Raw genomic sequence first — 14,578 nt, forward strand, 5'->3', positions numbered from 1 at the left:
AGCCAGGTCATAGGCTTCTGCGAGAGCCTTCTTGGTCATCAGGCCCCCGACACGGCACCGCAAGAGTTTCCTGATGTCCGGCCAGGTCGGTCTGAGCGTGAAGTATAAGTGGCATTTGCGACAATCTTCTTGTGTTATGCTGTCCCAGGCAGTGCTCCCTTCACCTTAGAACGTTGTATTTTAGCTTGCCTCTCTTGTTCGGTTCAGCACCTGTGTGATGCTTGGGTAGCTTAAAGTTCACACGCTAAGCTCTGTGTACTTTCTGAAATCCACATGGTGGTAAGTGTGCATGCAAGACTCTGTGCACTTTCTGAAATTCTGCACGGTAAGGGTAATGCGCTCAGCTTTGTTCCCTTTCTCTGAGTTGGTTAGACCCCAGTACCTTGGGCTCCACTCAACCAGTGTGTCTTTATTAATACACTTCAAGCATCACTTCCCTTAACATGCAGGGCTATTGTGAGCATGGCGCTTCCCTTTAAGTGCCTGAGTTCTCTCCCCTTCTGAGGAGTTGATTTCCTTGCTCCGTGTGCTGTTCTTGTGGTAGTTTAGCAGCACTCCCCTTTACCAAAAAGGGTTGCCTATGAGCGCACTACTCTCTTCCTGTATTCGGAGTTCCCCTCTCACTGAGAATTGAGTTCTCTGTTTTCCCCCAGAGTACGTGGCAACCAGCAGCATCAGGTGAATTAGACCCTTCCTTTATCTCTCTGATGCGCTGAGCTTTGGCTAGCTTGCAGTAAGATTACCCTTCTGATTCTCACTATCAGGCTGTAAGTCGAGCCCTGTGACATGAAGTCTTTGCGCATATTCAAAAATCCACACTGTAGTAAATTTGCACGCTAGTTCTCTGTGTTTTTTCTAAAATCCTATATGGTGAGGGCCTCGTGCATTTGCTTCATGCCCTTTCTTGAGCTGGTAAGCCCCGTTCATCCAGGGCGCCACTCCACCTATGTATCCTCAGGATACCTATTTAAACAGGGTGTTGCTACTAGAGATCTGTTGAGACAGTTCCTTTAGCAAGCAGTAGCCCCTGTGTGACAGGCCAAAACTTAATATACTGCTAGGCTCTTGGTCGTATCCCTTTAAAGGAATCTATCTTGATTCCAAGCCTTGAGCTTTACCCCGGGCCCAGGAGTCTGGCTCTAACAGGCAAGTTTGGGTATGTAGCCTAGGCCTTTGGCTGTAAGGGATAATGGCACGGACAGCCATCTAACGTCCCAGGGGCAACTCCCCTGGAAATGGTAGCGTTGGTACTTAGTACTCACCATGGTTCTGGCCTGCACTCACCTGAGCATGGTGGCATGGGTATACTTTACCCCATAGCAACCCCTAAAGGACGCAGTTTGAAGGAACATCCTCGACAGGGAACATCTCAGGTTACAAATGTAGCCATGGTTCCCTAAGTAGGGACACTGCATCCTCTAGCTTTCCTGACATGCTTCAGACACGAGCTTCAGACAAAGAAGTGAATGACATGTTCTCCCGGAGCCTATTTATTCTATAGTCGCATCAGTAGTGCCGTCAGGGGCTGTCGAGGGCCTATTTGTTGGTGTTTTTTCAATGTATGCTTCAGACACGGGTCACAACGAGGCGTTCCCTACCTGAGACGATTTCATCTTGCCACTTTCTTGGTAAAGAAACACATTTTTAATCAAATTAATCAAAATGGATTTACTGCGTTTTGGAACCAAACTCTTCAAATATTTTCAGATTATGTAATCCATTTGAAAAATGCATACAGATGCATACTACGGAGATGATGAGTCAGTGTCGCCAACTTCATCTCTTAAACTGAAAACAGAAAGCACTAGTGTAAAAATAAATTATTAAAACGTTAATGCAGTGTACTTGTTGTTTTCCCCTAACACATTCAGAATTATTATATTTGCCTGTGCGCTGTGGCAAGCCTTTTTTGTGTGTGCTTGAGCGCTTATTAGGCTATGTAGGCAATTAAAGGCTCATTATTATGATTTATATGGTTTACTAATAAATGTGTAACTTATAGTCGACTAATGCTTAAAATGAATGACTACTAGTCGACCAGAAAATTCTTTAGTCGAGAGCAGCCCTAATGCATATTGACTAATTGTTTACAAGAAGCGTAAGAGGCTGAAAATTTGCTAAATATATAGCCTACTTGTTTAATAAGTGACACTTAGCCTGTGTTTTAAAATCTTTATTTGAATTTGGCAATTAACATTTTTATTTTTAAAACCTTTATTTGAATATGGCAACACAATATTGCCCTCTACAATATTTATAGGAATAAATCTTTGACAGAGACTTTCAGCCAATCACTGTGTGCATAGTTAGTAAGTATGCTGACATCATCCATAGCAATAAGATAAACCTCGCCCTAACTCTTAGCTTAAGACTTCTGTCTATTCAGTAGTACAAGTTTGTCTCAGCGGCTTTGTGAATATGTTTTAAGAAAAAACTCTTAGCTAAAACCATTTACTGCTATTTAGAACTCTTATAGTTAAGATAAAATGTTTTGTGAATACATGCTCAGATTCTTCTAAGTATTTTTGTCTTATTTTCCAGTAAAAATTTACCAATATTCTTAATATTTATCCAGCTTTTATTTCTCATCCCATTAGCAAGTTTTGTTTTGTGTAAGAAAAAATTATGCAAGTCTCTGAAAAGATTTCATCTAATGCAATATTGCTTTTAAATTTAGTGTATGTGAAATACCTATTTCATTGTTTGATGAATGTATTTTTCATGTTGCATTTATTTTATATGTCACAGCAAAAAAAGCATAATTTGATTTAATAAAATGTAATAATTTTTTTTACAGATATATTAAAAAACATGAAAAAAAATTTATAAGACCCCATGAAATGAAAATGAGAGTTTTGGGATTTTTATTCCATGTCTTGTATACTCATAAATATTGACATGTAGCACAAATAAGCATCTGGATTTATAGCCTTTCTTTTCCAGGAAAGAAAGCAAAGATCTTTGGTCATAAAGAAATTTATTGGGGTCTTTAACATCAGAGACACTCAGAGAAGTGTTTGTTTTTAACCACCAACAAACACATGCAATACACCTTTAGTATAGAGGAAAAAATGCTTTCATTGAAAAAAAAAAACCTTGAACAAACAACCAGGACTCAAGATCTACATCTAAATGCATCTTAAGTGTTTATGCAAAAAAATATATTGACAGTATTGGATGAAATTTGGCTATTATGTAAAAACTAAAAGCTGTTGTGTGTAGAGGAAAGCTTAGTTGTAAGCTGATGAAACCCATACCTTTTCTCCTGGCTCTCCTTTGTATCCTTGACCTGGACTTCCCTGTAGAATAAGCAAAGACATTCAGCAAACCTTTATGTATGGTGATCTTAACCATTATTGAGTCAGATTGCTTTTACTAAAGGAAATTTGTACTTAACAATTGACACTTCAGGAGCTACAGTTAAAGGGGTCATAGACGCAATTCAAATTTTCCTTTCTCTTTGGAGTGTTACAAGCTGTTTGTTCATAAATAAGACCCCTAAAGTTGCAAAGAATAAAGTCTCAAATCTAAAGAGATATTCTTTATAAAAGTTAAGACTTGTCCACACCCTCCTAAAACTCCTCGTTTAAACACGCCTCCACATGTCTATGTCACTTCATTGTGAAAGCGAAACTATTTTGTTTTGACTTCCAAAACAGGACGTTATCTGCTTTGTCATGCCTAGAGCTGATCCGTGCTGATCACTGAGGAAATACATCAATTTCGCACTGTGGATCGCTGGATCGGCTTTCACTGTGTATGAAGCGGAGTCCAGCCCGGGGTCGTCACATGCCCTAACCCTAACCCTAACTGCTCCTTTGTCGAATCCACCGGCCGTGCTGTTCTCAAGATCGTTCTCCGGTCGTTCCTCACTCAAGCCCACTGACTGCCGCTCACTCTAGCCTGCAGTTTGTGAAACTGTGTGACACATTGTAACATAACATTTCTGTCACATCCTTGAGGTATTCAGCCAATCACATTGCACTGCCCAATCAGCATGCACCTCACTTTTCGAAACGATGACCTTTGTAAAAATCGATACGTTTCAGAAAGACGGTGCATAGAGGAGCAACAATAATGTACATTATGTGGAAAATAATGTTTTTTTGTTTGTTTTTTTACCTTAAACTGCATAAACACATTGCACTACACCAAATACACAACATAATGTTCTTATAAGCAACATCATATGACCCCTTTAAAGCAGACCATTATAATACTTAAAGGGGTGGTTGATTGAGATTGCATTTTTTTTATGTTTGCTAATGTGTAATGTTGCTGTTTGAGCATAAGTAATATCTGCAATAGTGCAACACTGAAAAATCAATGCAAACGGAGATATTTTCTTTTACAAATTCTGGCAGTTTAATGCCTACAAAAACGGCTGGTAAGGACTACATCAAGCTTCTTCCTGGGTCCGTTACGCTATGAACCTAGATAAACCCCGCCCCCGGGAACACGCAACAAAGGGGGCTCGGCCATGTTGTGCTGCTTTAGAAAAGAGGAAGAGAAAACTAGGGGTGCGCAAAACCAATGTTCTAAGGCAGCGGTTCTCAGTCCTGTTCCTCGTGTTGCCCTGTTCTGCATCTAACTTTCTGTCTCTCTCTCCTTCTCTGTCTCTCTCTCTCTCTCTCTCCCTCTCTCATTCAGATCGTCTGATCAGCTCCAACAAACTGTTCATTTATAAAGCTTAAATCAGAATAAAACCTTATGTTAAAAGCTAACAGAAGCAGTAGCATTTACAGACAACAGCGTATCTTAAAGTATGAGACAACAACAAACAAACATACCATTAAGAGCATGCTTGCACAGGTCCTGTGCCATTCTCTTTATATTCTCTGCATCTCAATTGGGCTCAAATTGATAAGGAATATAGAGGACGTCATTATTCATGCTCTAGAGGCGGTTTAGCGATTCACAACACACTGAGCTATCTGACCAATCTCAGCTCATCACGTATTGCTGAGGGAGGGGCTTCATAATAACAGGAAATAATAATCGAGGCGTTTGACAGAGAAGGGACAGATCGGTGTGGAATAAAGGTAAATTATGTGAAAAAGAAAGCTTTAAAAATAAATAAAGGATGAACACATAGACTGCACCCCATAAACACAATCAAGCCTAGAAAAAAAAACAGTCAACCACTTCTTTAAAGTCGGCATGAAACGGAAGTTGAGATTGTAATTTTTTTCCTTGATGTGACATATATCCGAGTTAAACGGCTTCTGAAATTAGAAAAAAAATGTAGGGCAGGGCTTGGTTTCGTCCAACGGGGAATTGATTGGATCGTTGGAGGTTGGGCGTTGCAAACAAAATGAAGGCAGATTTGAATGCTAGTTTACATTCAGTTGTGGAGGATTTCTCTCCACCGTTACCCTCCCGTCCCATGAAAGATTTTTTAATGAGGAGCCCGGCGACGAGAACGAGGACGAGGAGCTAGATTTTCAAGCAGGAATCAGCACCATATTTATACGAGCCTCCCGCAAACCAAGATGAGTCGAGTGAAGTTGTCGGTCAAGTTCACCCTCGAGAGTTTCTCTGAGAGGCGGTGCAAAAAACGAGAAAGACACCTATAGCCACACCCTCATCGGCTCTGGCCGCACCCTTTCGCCATGGCACGTGACCGAAAGAGAAGAGAGGTCGTTTCGAGGGGGGATGGTAGGGTAATGTATTTGATTAAAGATTATAAGGGTACATGAATTTTAAAAAAATAATGAAGTGCACAGATAAATCATTTATAATAAACACTACAATATTACATATAAAAAGAAGATTTGTCAAATTTGATTTCATGCCGACTTTAATGCATCTGAAATTATTAACTTTCATTCCAAAGCAAGTGCTAGTACTCAAAAGTGCATATATGTTAACATACTGCCCTCTGTCTGACAGAAGGAAGAAAAGTTAAACATGATAGGATTATGCATTGTAAACTATGCTATTTCAAAATTGTTCCTTAGATAACTGAACTTACTGGAGGTCCAGGTGGACCAGGTGGACCAGGCACACCCTGTGGAGAGAGAGAACAGTGAAATTACAGTATTTATACTGTAGACAGATGGTATTTTTAGACAGTCTAAATAGATGTATAGATTTAATACATACAGGAAATCCATCTGGACCTCTGGGTCCCAATGCACCTGAAAATCCCATTGGACCTGGAGGGCCTTTGATGAAAGAATTCTAAGGATTTTACAAAGAATTTGTGGTTACAAAAAGACAACATTTGGTTTTTAGTACTTAAAAGTTGAACAGAAAGTCAAAATCCCAAATAGGAAATAAGTGAAGGGAGACCAAGGTAGATTTCCAGTCTGTGTAAACAACCACCCTATAATGATAAAAATCCATCTACTCCTTTTTTAAATCCCCATAAATAATAAGCAGTGTCTCAGAACAATCTGTCAAACGTGATGTCACATTTCACAGGCCCCGCCCATGACTGTTAACAGACAGAGTCGTATTAGAAATGTCTTCTTATTAAAGCTATAGAAGATATTCAGTCCAGGGCAGTGATTGATTTTTTGAATTTTCATTTTATTGTTTGGGTCATATTCACAGCATAGACAGGAGAATAGGTAATGTATATTACGCTGCTGACAGACATTTAACAGACTGTGTTCTTGTAACTTATGTGTTTTTAACATAAACTTGTGAGTATTTGTCAGTTTAATTGCAATAAGACATGAAAAAGCGCTTAGTTTAGGACTCACATGTCATGTGACAGCCACTTTCTGTGGCGTGCGCTTTGAATGTTTGCGCTTAGAAAACCCTATATCAGATGTTACATGTTAACTGATATGGCTTCAAAACGCATGATTTCAACATGATAATCAAAAGCAATCAGATTATTTGTTTTTGGCAGAGAATCTTAGGTATGAGCTGTAAAGGTACCTATTCTGGAAAAGTGTGAGGGGAGCAGCAGCTCATTTGCATGCACAAAAAACAAGTGTGTTTCTTCTTCTACGAAAAATAGGCATTTGAAAAATGATATAATAAATGATCTGTGGGACTTTCCAACTTCAGTTCCAACTTTTTGGAACTTTTTAAAGAATATCTTATCAAAAGATTAATATTTTATCATCATTAATTTTGTTTGAATTGAACATTGTTTGCTTGACATTCCTCTATTGAACACAAAAGAATAATGTGCTTACTTGTCATTCTTTTTCATATAATTACAGTGAAAGGGAACTGAACGTTTAAAGACTCAAAATGGGCACAAAAGAGGTCAATAGCTGTATTCAAAGATTTCTGAAGCCATGTGATACCTTTGTGTGACAAACAATCTAGTATCCTATTCATCTCCAGTATGCTGTTACTACTACAACTAGATTCATTGAGTTGAAGTTCAAAATAATGAGAGGACTTCAAACACAGCTCTATTGAAGATAAATGTCATTATGCAGCTCAATTCAAGAGACCTCAAAATGTTTAAATTCAATTTTAAATAGTCATCACCAGACATTTATCATACTTCTTTTTTTTGTGTGTGTGTGTGTTTGTTCTTTTGAAGCTCAAATCCCTTAGTCTTTATTTCTTAAACATGACAGTGAGTAAACAAGAAATTCATTTATAGAGAGCACCTTAAGATTAAGAACATGGGCTTACACACATGGCCCACCTGTGAGGATTTAAAACCACAGGAAATAAAAGATGCCTGAAGTGTTGAAAATGACCGAGGGATTTTCCCATACAGGTCTGCACTCCACACCCAGATTTACAACTACCTCACAACACATATTATTAACAGGGTTGGCAGAAAATGCCACGTGAGCTTCAGTATTAACACGTGGATGTGTGGATGAGTGTGTCCCATTAAAATGCTCACATGTGTTATTTGTAGCAATGTAATGATCCACTAATTTCACAATTCTATTCACAATTTTTTATTTCAATTTTGATTTTCTATATATATATTTTTTTTTTACAAAATGAGATTGAAGACATTATACAGTAAATAAAGAGATGACGTTTTATTGGGCTATTGCTGCTCGTTCCTTTGTGAAATTGAATCAAAGATCAATTAGATCAAATGGAAGCGTTCAAGCAGGTAAGTTTCATTGTGTTTTCCATACATTGATTTATTTGTGACAGCCTGCCACAATATCAAAACAGAAAGAGATTTTCCAAAAGGCTTTGACTTCATTGAATAGACGTGAGCACTGTACGTGTCAAAGTCGAAACACAGTGCGGGTGTTTTTATATCACTGTATTTCTGAAGGAAACCAGCTGTCTTCAGAAAATGATGGATGTCATTTTTATTTCATCTTGCCTGTAATGCCTGAGCAGCATATGTGATCACGGGCTCAGTGCTTATTTGATTACAGCCGTTACTGGAGAAACAAGCGCCTCCTGCTGGCAGAGAATGAATTTGCATACAGTATATGCCGATACAAATAGAGTGCAAGGCATTTGGTAATGAGCGTGTTTGTGTGTTTTCCTTTGGTACCAAAGCTGGTACCGAGAACCATGGCTTTTCACTGGCATTGGTACCAAATACCGAATTTTTGGTACAGTTTCACTAGTGAGCATATATGCAAATTCATTCTCTGCCAGCAGGAGGTGCTTGTAGAGTGGGTGAGGGAGCTTTCTCCAGAAACGGCTGTAGCTAATCAAATAAGTTCATTAGTTGTTTGCTTGGGTTTAATAAAGAATGGTTGTAACTTACTAGTTCAGAAAGATCCATATAATATGGTTCTCCTTTTTGACCTTTTCGACCAGCGAGTCCCTAAAATCAAGAGGAAAAAAAAAATGTATAAATGAAAACTAATCTAGACTTCATGAATGATATCACTACATTGTACACTACAAAATAGCAGGACAGAAAGTATTACACTAATAAATAACTGAGCATGCAATTTATAAGTCTAAAATAAGTTGTCAATGCCTGGTGCATTGAGCTTTTTTATAAATGAAATTGTGTTATGATAAAAAGTTTGTAAAACATTTTTTTATTCAATGTAAAATAAATAAATAAATATATGTGATCCTCCAAAATAAATAAAGAATTCAACTGGCTTTTGATAAGATGGTTTGTTTCTTTAGTAAGTGAAACCGCTACTGTTATTCAATTTGGTAAATATTACAGTATATGCTACAATCTTCTTGAGATGAAGAAAAAGCTCTTAAACTTACAGGAGCCCCGGGCAGACCAGGAACTCCATCACGGGCTCTGTCACCTGGGTCACCTCGTGTCCCATTACAGCCATCCAAGCCTGGAGGTCCCCTGGGCCCCTCCTGACCGGGGTGTCCCTGCACAGGATTGTAAAAACAGTTTATTATTTTCAGTAAAGGGAGAAACTATAGTAAGAGACAAGAACTGTGTACTCACTGGAACTCCATCATTACCAGAAAACCCAGGAACACCCATTGGGCCCTGTCAAAAATATTTATAAAACACACAAAAAGTCATTTTGCACCACCATGTACACTATTGCACTGATACCTGTATTTAGATCTAATATGAGGGCACATTCACATTTGCAAACATTTCATTACATTCACAAAGTATCGAGAATAAAAACAAATAATGCCTCTCCATAAAATCTGACCTTATCTCCATTTGGTCCAGGAGGGCCTTTACGTCCTACATGGCCATTTTCTCCTTTGGGCCCAACTGGCCCTGGGGACCCAATAACACCCTCAGGACCACTGCTGCCCATCTGTCCATGCTCCCCATGTTGCCCCTAAAAGGAGACAAAAAATGGATATAAAAGATAGATGTACAGATCCTTCCTGTATTAATCGCTTTACTGTATTCCTCATTTGTTTAGTTGCTTAGGATAAAACCATCTGCTAGATGAATAAATATAAATTAGGGCTGTAAAATCAATAAATCGTGATTAATCACATCCAAAATAATTTAGTGTTTACATAATATATGTGTGTGTGTGTGTGTGTACTGTGTATATTTACATTTAGATATAAATTGTTAAAATGTCCAGCTGGAGTGTCCATGAGCTCCACTAGAGGACACTCCATCCCATACCTTTGCCACTCTACCCTGGACTCCATTTCCCATAACCCTCTGCCTAGCTGTTTCCAATCATGTGGACTAGACAGGTTGCACTCACACTAACACTCACACACATGGCTGAGTATTTTTAACCTGTATCGTGATTTTTTCCCCCCCTGTGTTTCCTTGCCTTGCCTTGGTGTGTTTTTGACCTTGGACTAGGGTGACCATATGCGCCGTTCATACGGGACGAGTCCCAGCCAGGATTTTAATAAACAAAAAAACTCTACTCGTGCACTTTTTACCCAACTTTGAATACATTTTAGTCATTCAATGTGTGTTAGAAAAAAAAGAGAAAATATATACAGAAATAAAATAAAGTTATACATAATCTGCAGTATTTGTGTAGTAGAACAAATGTTAAATATCAAAGAATAGCATAGTAAGAGTAGTAAAAGGACTCGTCTTCATTGCTGTAACCACTAGTAATACTTAATGCTGACCAAAGGGGGGCGACACAATACAGCATTTAAACTGTCTTTTTACAGAGTATGCAGCAATTTTTTGATAGAATTATTCAAGGCATTGCTTATAAAAGGGAAGGTAAGGAACGAGTACAAACTGCAGTAAGTGTGATTGTGTGAACTGTGATATGGCAACTTACTCCTCTTCTTTGACTTTAAAAGACTAGGGTAAGTTCATCTGATAATGGCCCCTGTGATATTGGCAGCACACACTCATGGCTCAAAGAGCTTAAATCCCTTCAGTTTAAGACTGATGCATATGGGTGTTTCCAGAGAAGAGCCCAGCTGTGACTGCATTTCATGGGTGAAGTCTGGCCAAATACACAGTAACCACTCAATCAGGCCCCCATTATGAAGTATTCATAATATAATATATAATACAAGACTGAAGATAAGCACACACATGACCGTGCTTGCTCTGAGGCCAGTCAATGCTGCTATTACTAAGAAATAATTATTAGGAGCATTAATATATATATATATATATATATATATATATATATACATATATATATATATATATATATATATATATATATATATATATATATATATATATACACAGTACAGACCAAAAGTTTGGACACACCTTCTCATTCAAAGAGTTTTCTTTATTTTCGTGACTATGAAAATTGTAGATTCACACTGAAGGCATCAAAACTATGAATTAACACACATGGAATTAAATATGGAATTATATACATAACAAAAAAGTGTGAAACAACTGAAAATATGTCATATTCCAGGTTCTTCAAAGTAGCCACCTTTTGCTTTGATTATTGCTTTGCACACTCTTGGCATTCTCTTGATGAGCTTCAAGAAATGGTCTTCTAACAGTCTTGAAGTTCCCCGAGAGATGCTTAGCACTTGTTTGCCCTTTTTGCCTTCTCTCTGCATTCCAACTCAAATCATCATTCCAAATCATCTCGATTGTGTTCACGTCTGTGGAGGCCAGGTCATCTGGCACAGCACCCCATCACTCTCCTTCTTGGTCAAATAGCCCTTGATGCCTTCAGTGTGACATAGAAGAAAGCTCTTTGAATGAGAAGGTGTGTCCATGCTTTTGGTCTGTACTGTATATATATATAGATAGATAGATAGATAGATAGATGTGGAACAGAGTATAGTTAAAATAATATCAAGAGTCTAAGGAGTAATGGTATGTTTCACATACCAATTCTGGTCCCCTCTCACTTGCCCTGTAAAGGCAAAAAGCCCTTAAACTTATTATAGCTATATAATGGTGATCTATTATGTGACTGGACAGCTGAACACACTCCTTTTTTTTATTGATGTTTTCAGACGTTACTCTGTTATTTAAAAAGTAATTTCACATAGCTTAAAGGAAGATAAGAAACTAGGTGAGCTCACATCCTGTATTCCTCAAACCCTCTACATTATCTAGTGCCATGTTCAGGCTGTGAAGTCAATATTCCTATATGCCAGAAAATACAAATAAAATACATTATATATATATAAAAAAAAAAAAATAAGTTATATATTTCAAATAAATTTATTTCACACTAAGTATATTTCAATTAGTTAATTGTGTTTACCAACATATCGCTCGAGACTTACTGATATAAAAAATCATAATTAAACTTTATTGTAGTACTACTTATTTCTTAATATTGAGACTAAAATGTGTTGTAGCATCACTATTGATGAGGACTGAATGATCTTAATAAATAAATAAAAATGATCTTAAAAATAAAATAATAACAGTCTTTAAATGCAAGATATTTAAAACCTAAAGTATACTTGCAATAGTTCCACTTTAGCACAATCAAATATACATCAGTATATATTTAGCTGAACTTCAGCACTACTTCTGTATCAATAAAGTGCATTAAGTGCAAAATTAGCAGACTTTAAGTATACAGTTTAGTATACTGAAAGTACAACTGCAGGTTGTTTTATTTTTTTTATGAAGTACATAAATACATGAAATGTATTTGTAGTATACTTAGCAGTAAATTTAAAATACATTTTAGTATGTTTATTTTTCACTAGGGGAACAGTGTTGTCAATTGGATAACAAACCTTACTAAACACAGAATGTAAATATAAATAAATCAAATTTTGCTGGAACTACAGTATTAAAATGTTGCAACTCACCACATGGTACAATATCACAAACAAAAAACAAGAAATGGGATCTTAAGATTACAGCCACAAAATCCCACAATCCTTGGGGATGTTACTGTATGCACATTTTTGTCATTGAAGCAATAAGCAGCAGACCCTTTTCAGCATGCATCGTATGCATCCATGTGCCATTACAGAATGGATTCTTTTAAGGCACTTCTACCACAGTACATATAGAGCTTAAGTGTGGAAAAATACAGAACAATAGAATCGAAAGTATAGATGTTTCAAAGGAACTTTTGTATAAGTTTCACTTTTAATGTGGTTTAATTTGTTCCTTCAAGCTATTCCTCTGACAGTGATGAAGAGAGAAGGAATCTGTCACTTCTTGCCCACACCAGCAGTCAGTAGCTGAACATCCAATCTGAGGATAAACCAGACATGCAGTCATGGTTTGAGGTTTCAAAGTGGTTGGCTTTGGGAAACCACCAAGTATTAGACTAGATCTGTTTGCAGTTGAGTAATATACTAGAGTAATATATATTTCTCCCGACAGTTATTGAATGCTATCAGTCTGGTGAACATTGCCCACATATTTTTAGTGGAAAACAAACACATGAACAGACAAGCAAATGAGCTAAATAATCTCAGAAAATATTTGTATGGAGTGACATGATTCTGGGGGCCACTAGGGGGCCTCAGCAAAGTTCTAGGGGGGCTGCAGGATGACTTTATTTAAATTAATAAACACTTAACAATAGGGGCCCGATTAGTCAGTGTTAGTTAATTCATTAATATTAACCAAAAAGAGCAATACATTTGTTTACAGTGTTCATTAAAGGTATAGTTCACCCAAAAATACAAATTTGATGTTTATCTGTTTACCCCCAGGGCATCCAAGATGTAGGCGACTTTGTTTTTTCAGTAGAACACAAACAGAGATTTTTAACACAATCGGTTGCAGTCTGTCAGTCTTATGATGGATGTGAAAGGGAATTACATCCATCCAAACAAAAAAAAAAACACACAAACAAATCCACCCTGCAGCTCGTGTCGATACATTGATGTAAAAATTACACAACATTATCAGTCTGTGCAAGAAACTCAACAGTATCTATATTGTTTTTTTTTACCTCTGATTCATGAAATGTCCGAACTATTCCAATTCTCCTGAGCACGTCCTCCTGAGCCCATCTCAGCAGAAGGTACATGAGGCGTCTTCATCTCACTTCTTCTTCTTTTTCTTCTGTAGTTTTTTGGCGCATAACAGTCAAAATCTATAGCGCCCGTCTTCTCGCTTTTAAGTCTTGCAGACTTATAAGTGCATTACCGCCACATATCTCTCAAGTGGACCATTGACACTCCTAATTGAGATTTTAGATAGAGTGTCAAAATGGTAAATTTGCCGCAGGGTTTAATATATATATTTTTTATGTTTTTTTTTTTTTTTTTGTATTGTATGTTTTAGTCGTGATTCCCATTCATATCCATTATAAGACTGACAGACTGCAACCGTTTGTGTTAAAAATCTTTGTTTGTGTTCTACTGAAGAAACAAAGTCACCTACATCTTTGATGCCTGGGGGGTAAACAGATAAACATCAAATTTTCATTTTTGAGTGGACTATCCCTTTAATCTTACTTAATCTTACTTAATAAACATACATGTGCATTATTAGATCATGTTACTGTAGCTCAGGTCCATTAAATATTAGAAGACAACTTTTGATTTTAATAATGCATTAATGTTGAAATTAATATTAAGTAAGATTAATAAAGGCTTTAGAAGTATTGTTCAATGTTCTTTTTAGTAAAGTGATACCAAATAATGTAACTCTGAATTAAAATGCTAAAAAAAAATTCAAATTAAGTTGTAATCTTGTTTTTCCACCCTTAACAAAACTGTTTTTCCTCAAAAGCTTCTCGAAACTTCTGGAATAACAAAATGAATCATGGTGAACTGGATCTGCTCTTTTGTCTTGGGCCTGGAAGGAACCAACGTGCAACCACCC

General features: G+C 37.2%; 1 protein-coding gene across 3 annotated transcripts in view; it reads right to left on the reverse strand.

Moving 5' to 3' along the window:
* Positions 1-14,578, reverse strand: part of LOC128017725 (collagen alpha-6(IV) chain) — a 133,223-nt gene that overhangs the window by 27,927 nt on the left and 90,718 nt on the right. For 2 of the 3 annotated variants that reach the window (XM_052603185.1, XM_052603184.1), the window contains exons 5-11: positions 9,552-9,686; positions 9,332-9,376; positions 9,136-9,252; positions 8,669-8,728; positions 6,106-6,183; positions 5,975-6,010; positions 3,258-3,299 (exon numbers count right to left, since the gene is read on the reverse strand). In XM_052603185.1, the coding sequence (XP_052459145.1) occupies positions 3,258-3,299; positions 5,975-6,010; positions 6,106-6,183; positions 8,669-8,728; positions 9,136-9,252; positions 9,332-9,376; positions 9,552-9,686 (513 nt within the window). Of the gene's footprint in view, positions 1-3,257; positions 3,300-3,397; positions 3,890-5,974; positions 6,011-6,105; positions 6,184-8,668; positions 8,729-9,135; positions 9,253-9,331; positions 9,377-9,551; positions 9,687-14,578 lie in introns of those variants that run through there. The other variant, XM_052603186.1, reaches the window with a different exon arrangement.

The sequence above is a fragment of the Carassius gibelio genome, chromosome A7 (genome assembly GCF_023724105.1).
Source record: "Carassius gibelio isolate Cgi1373 ecotype wild population from Czech Republic chromosome A7, carGib1.2-hapl.c, whole genome shotgun sequence".
NCBI classification, from domain to species: domain Eukaryota; kingdom Metazoa; phylum Chordata; class Actinopteri; order Cypriniformes; family Cyprinidae; genus Carassius; species Carassius gibelio.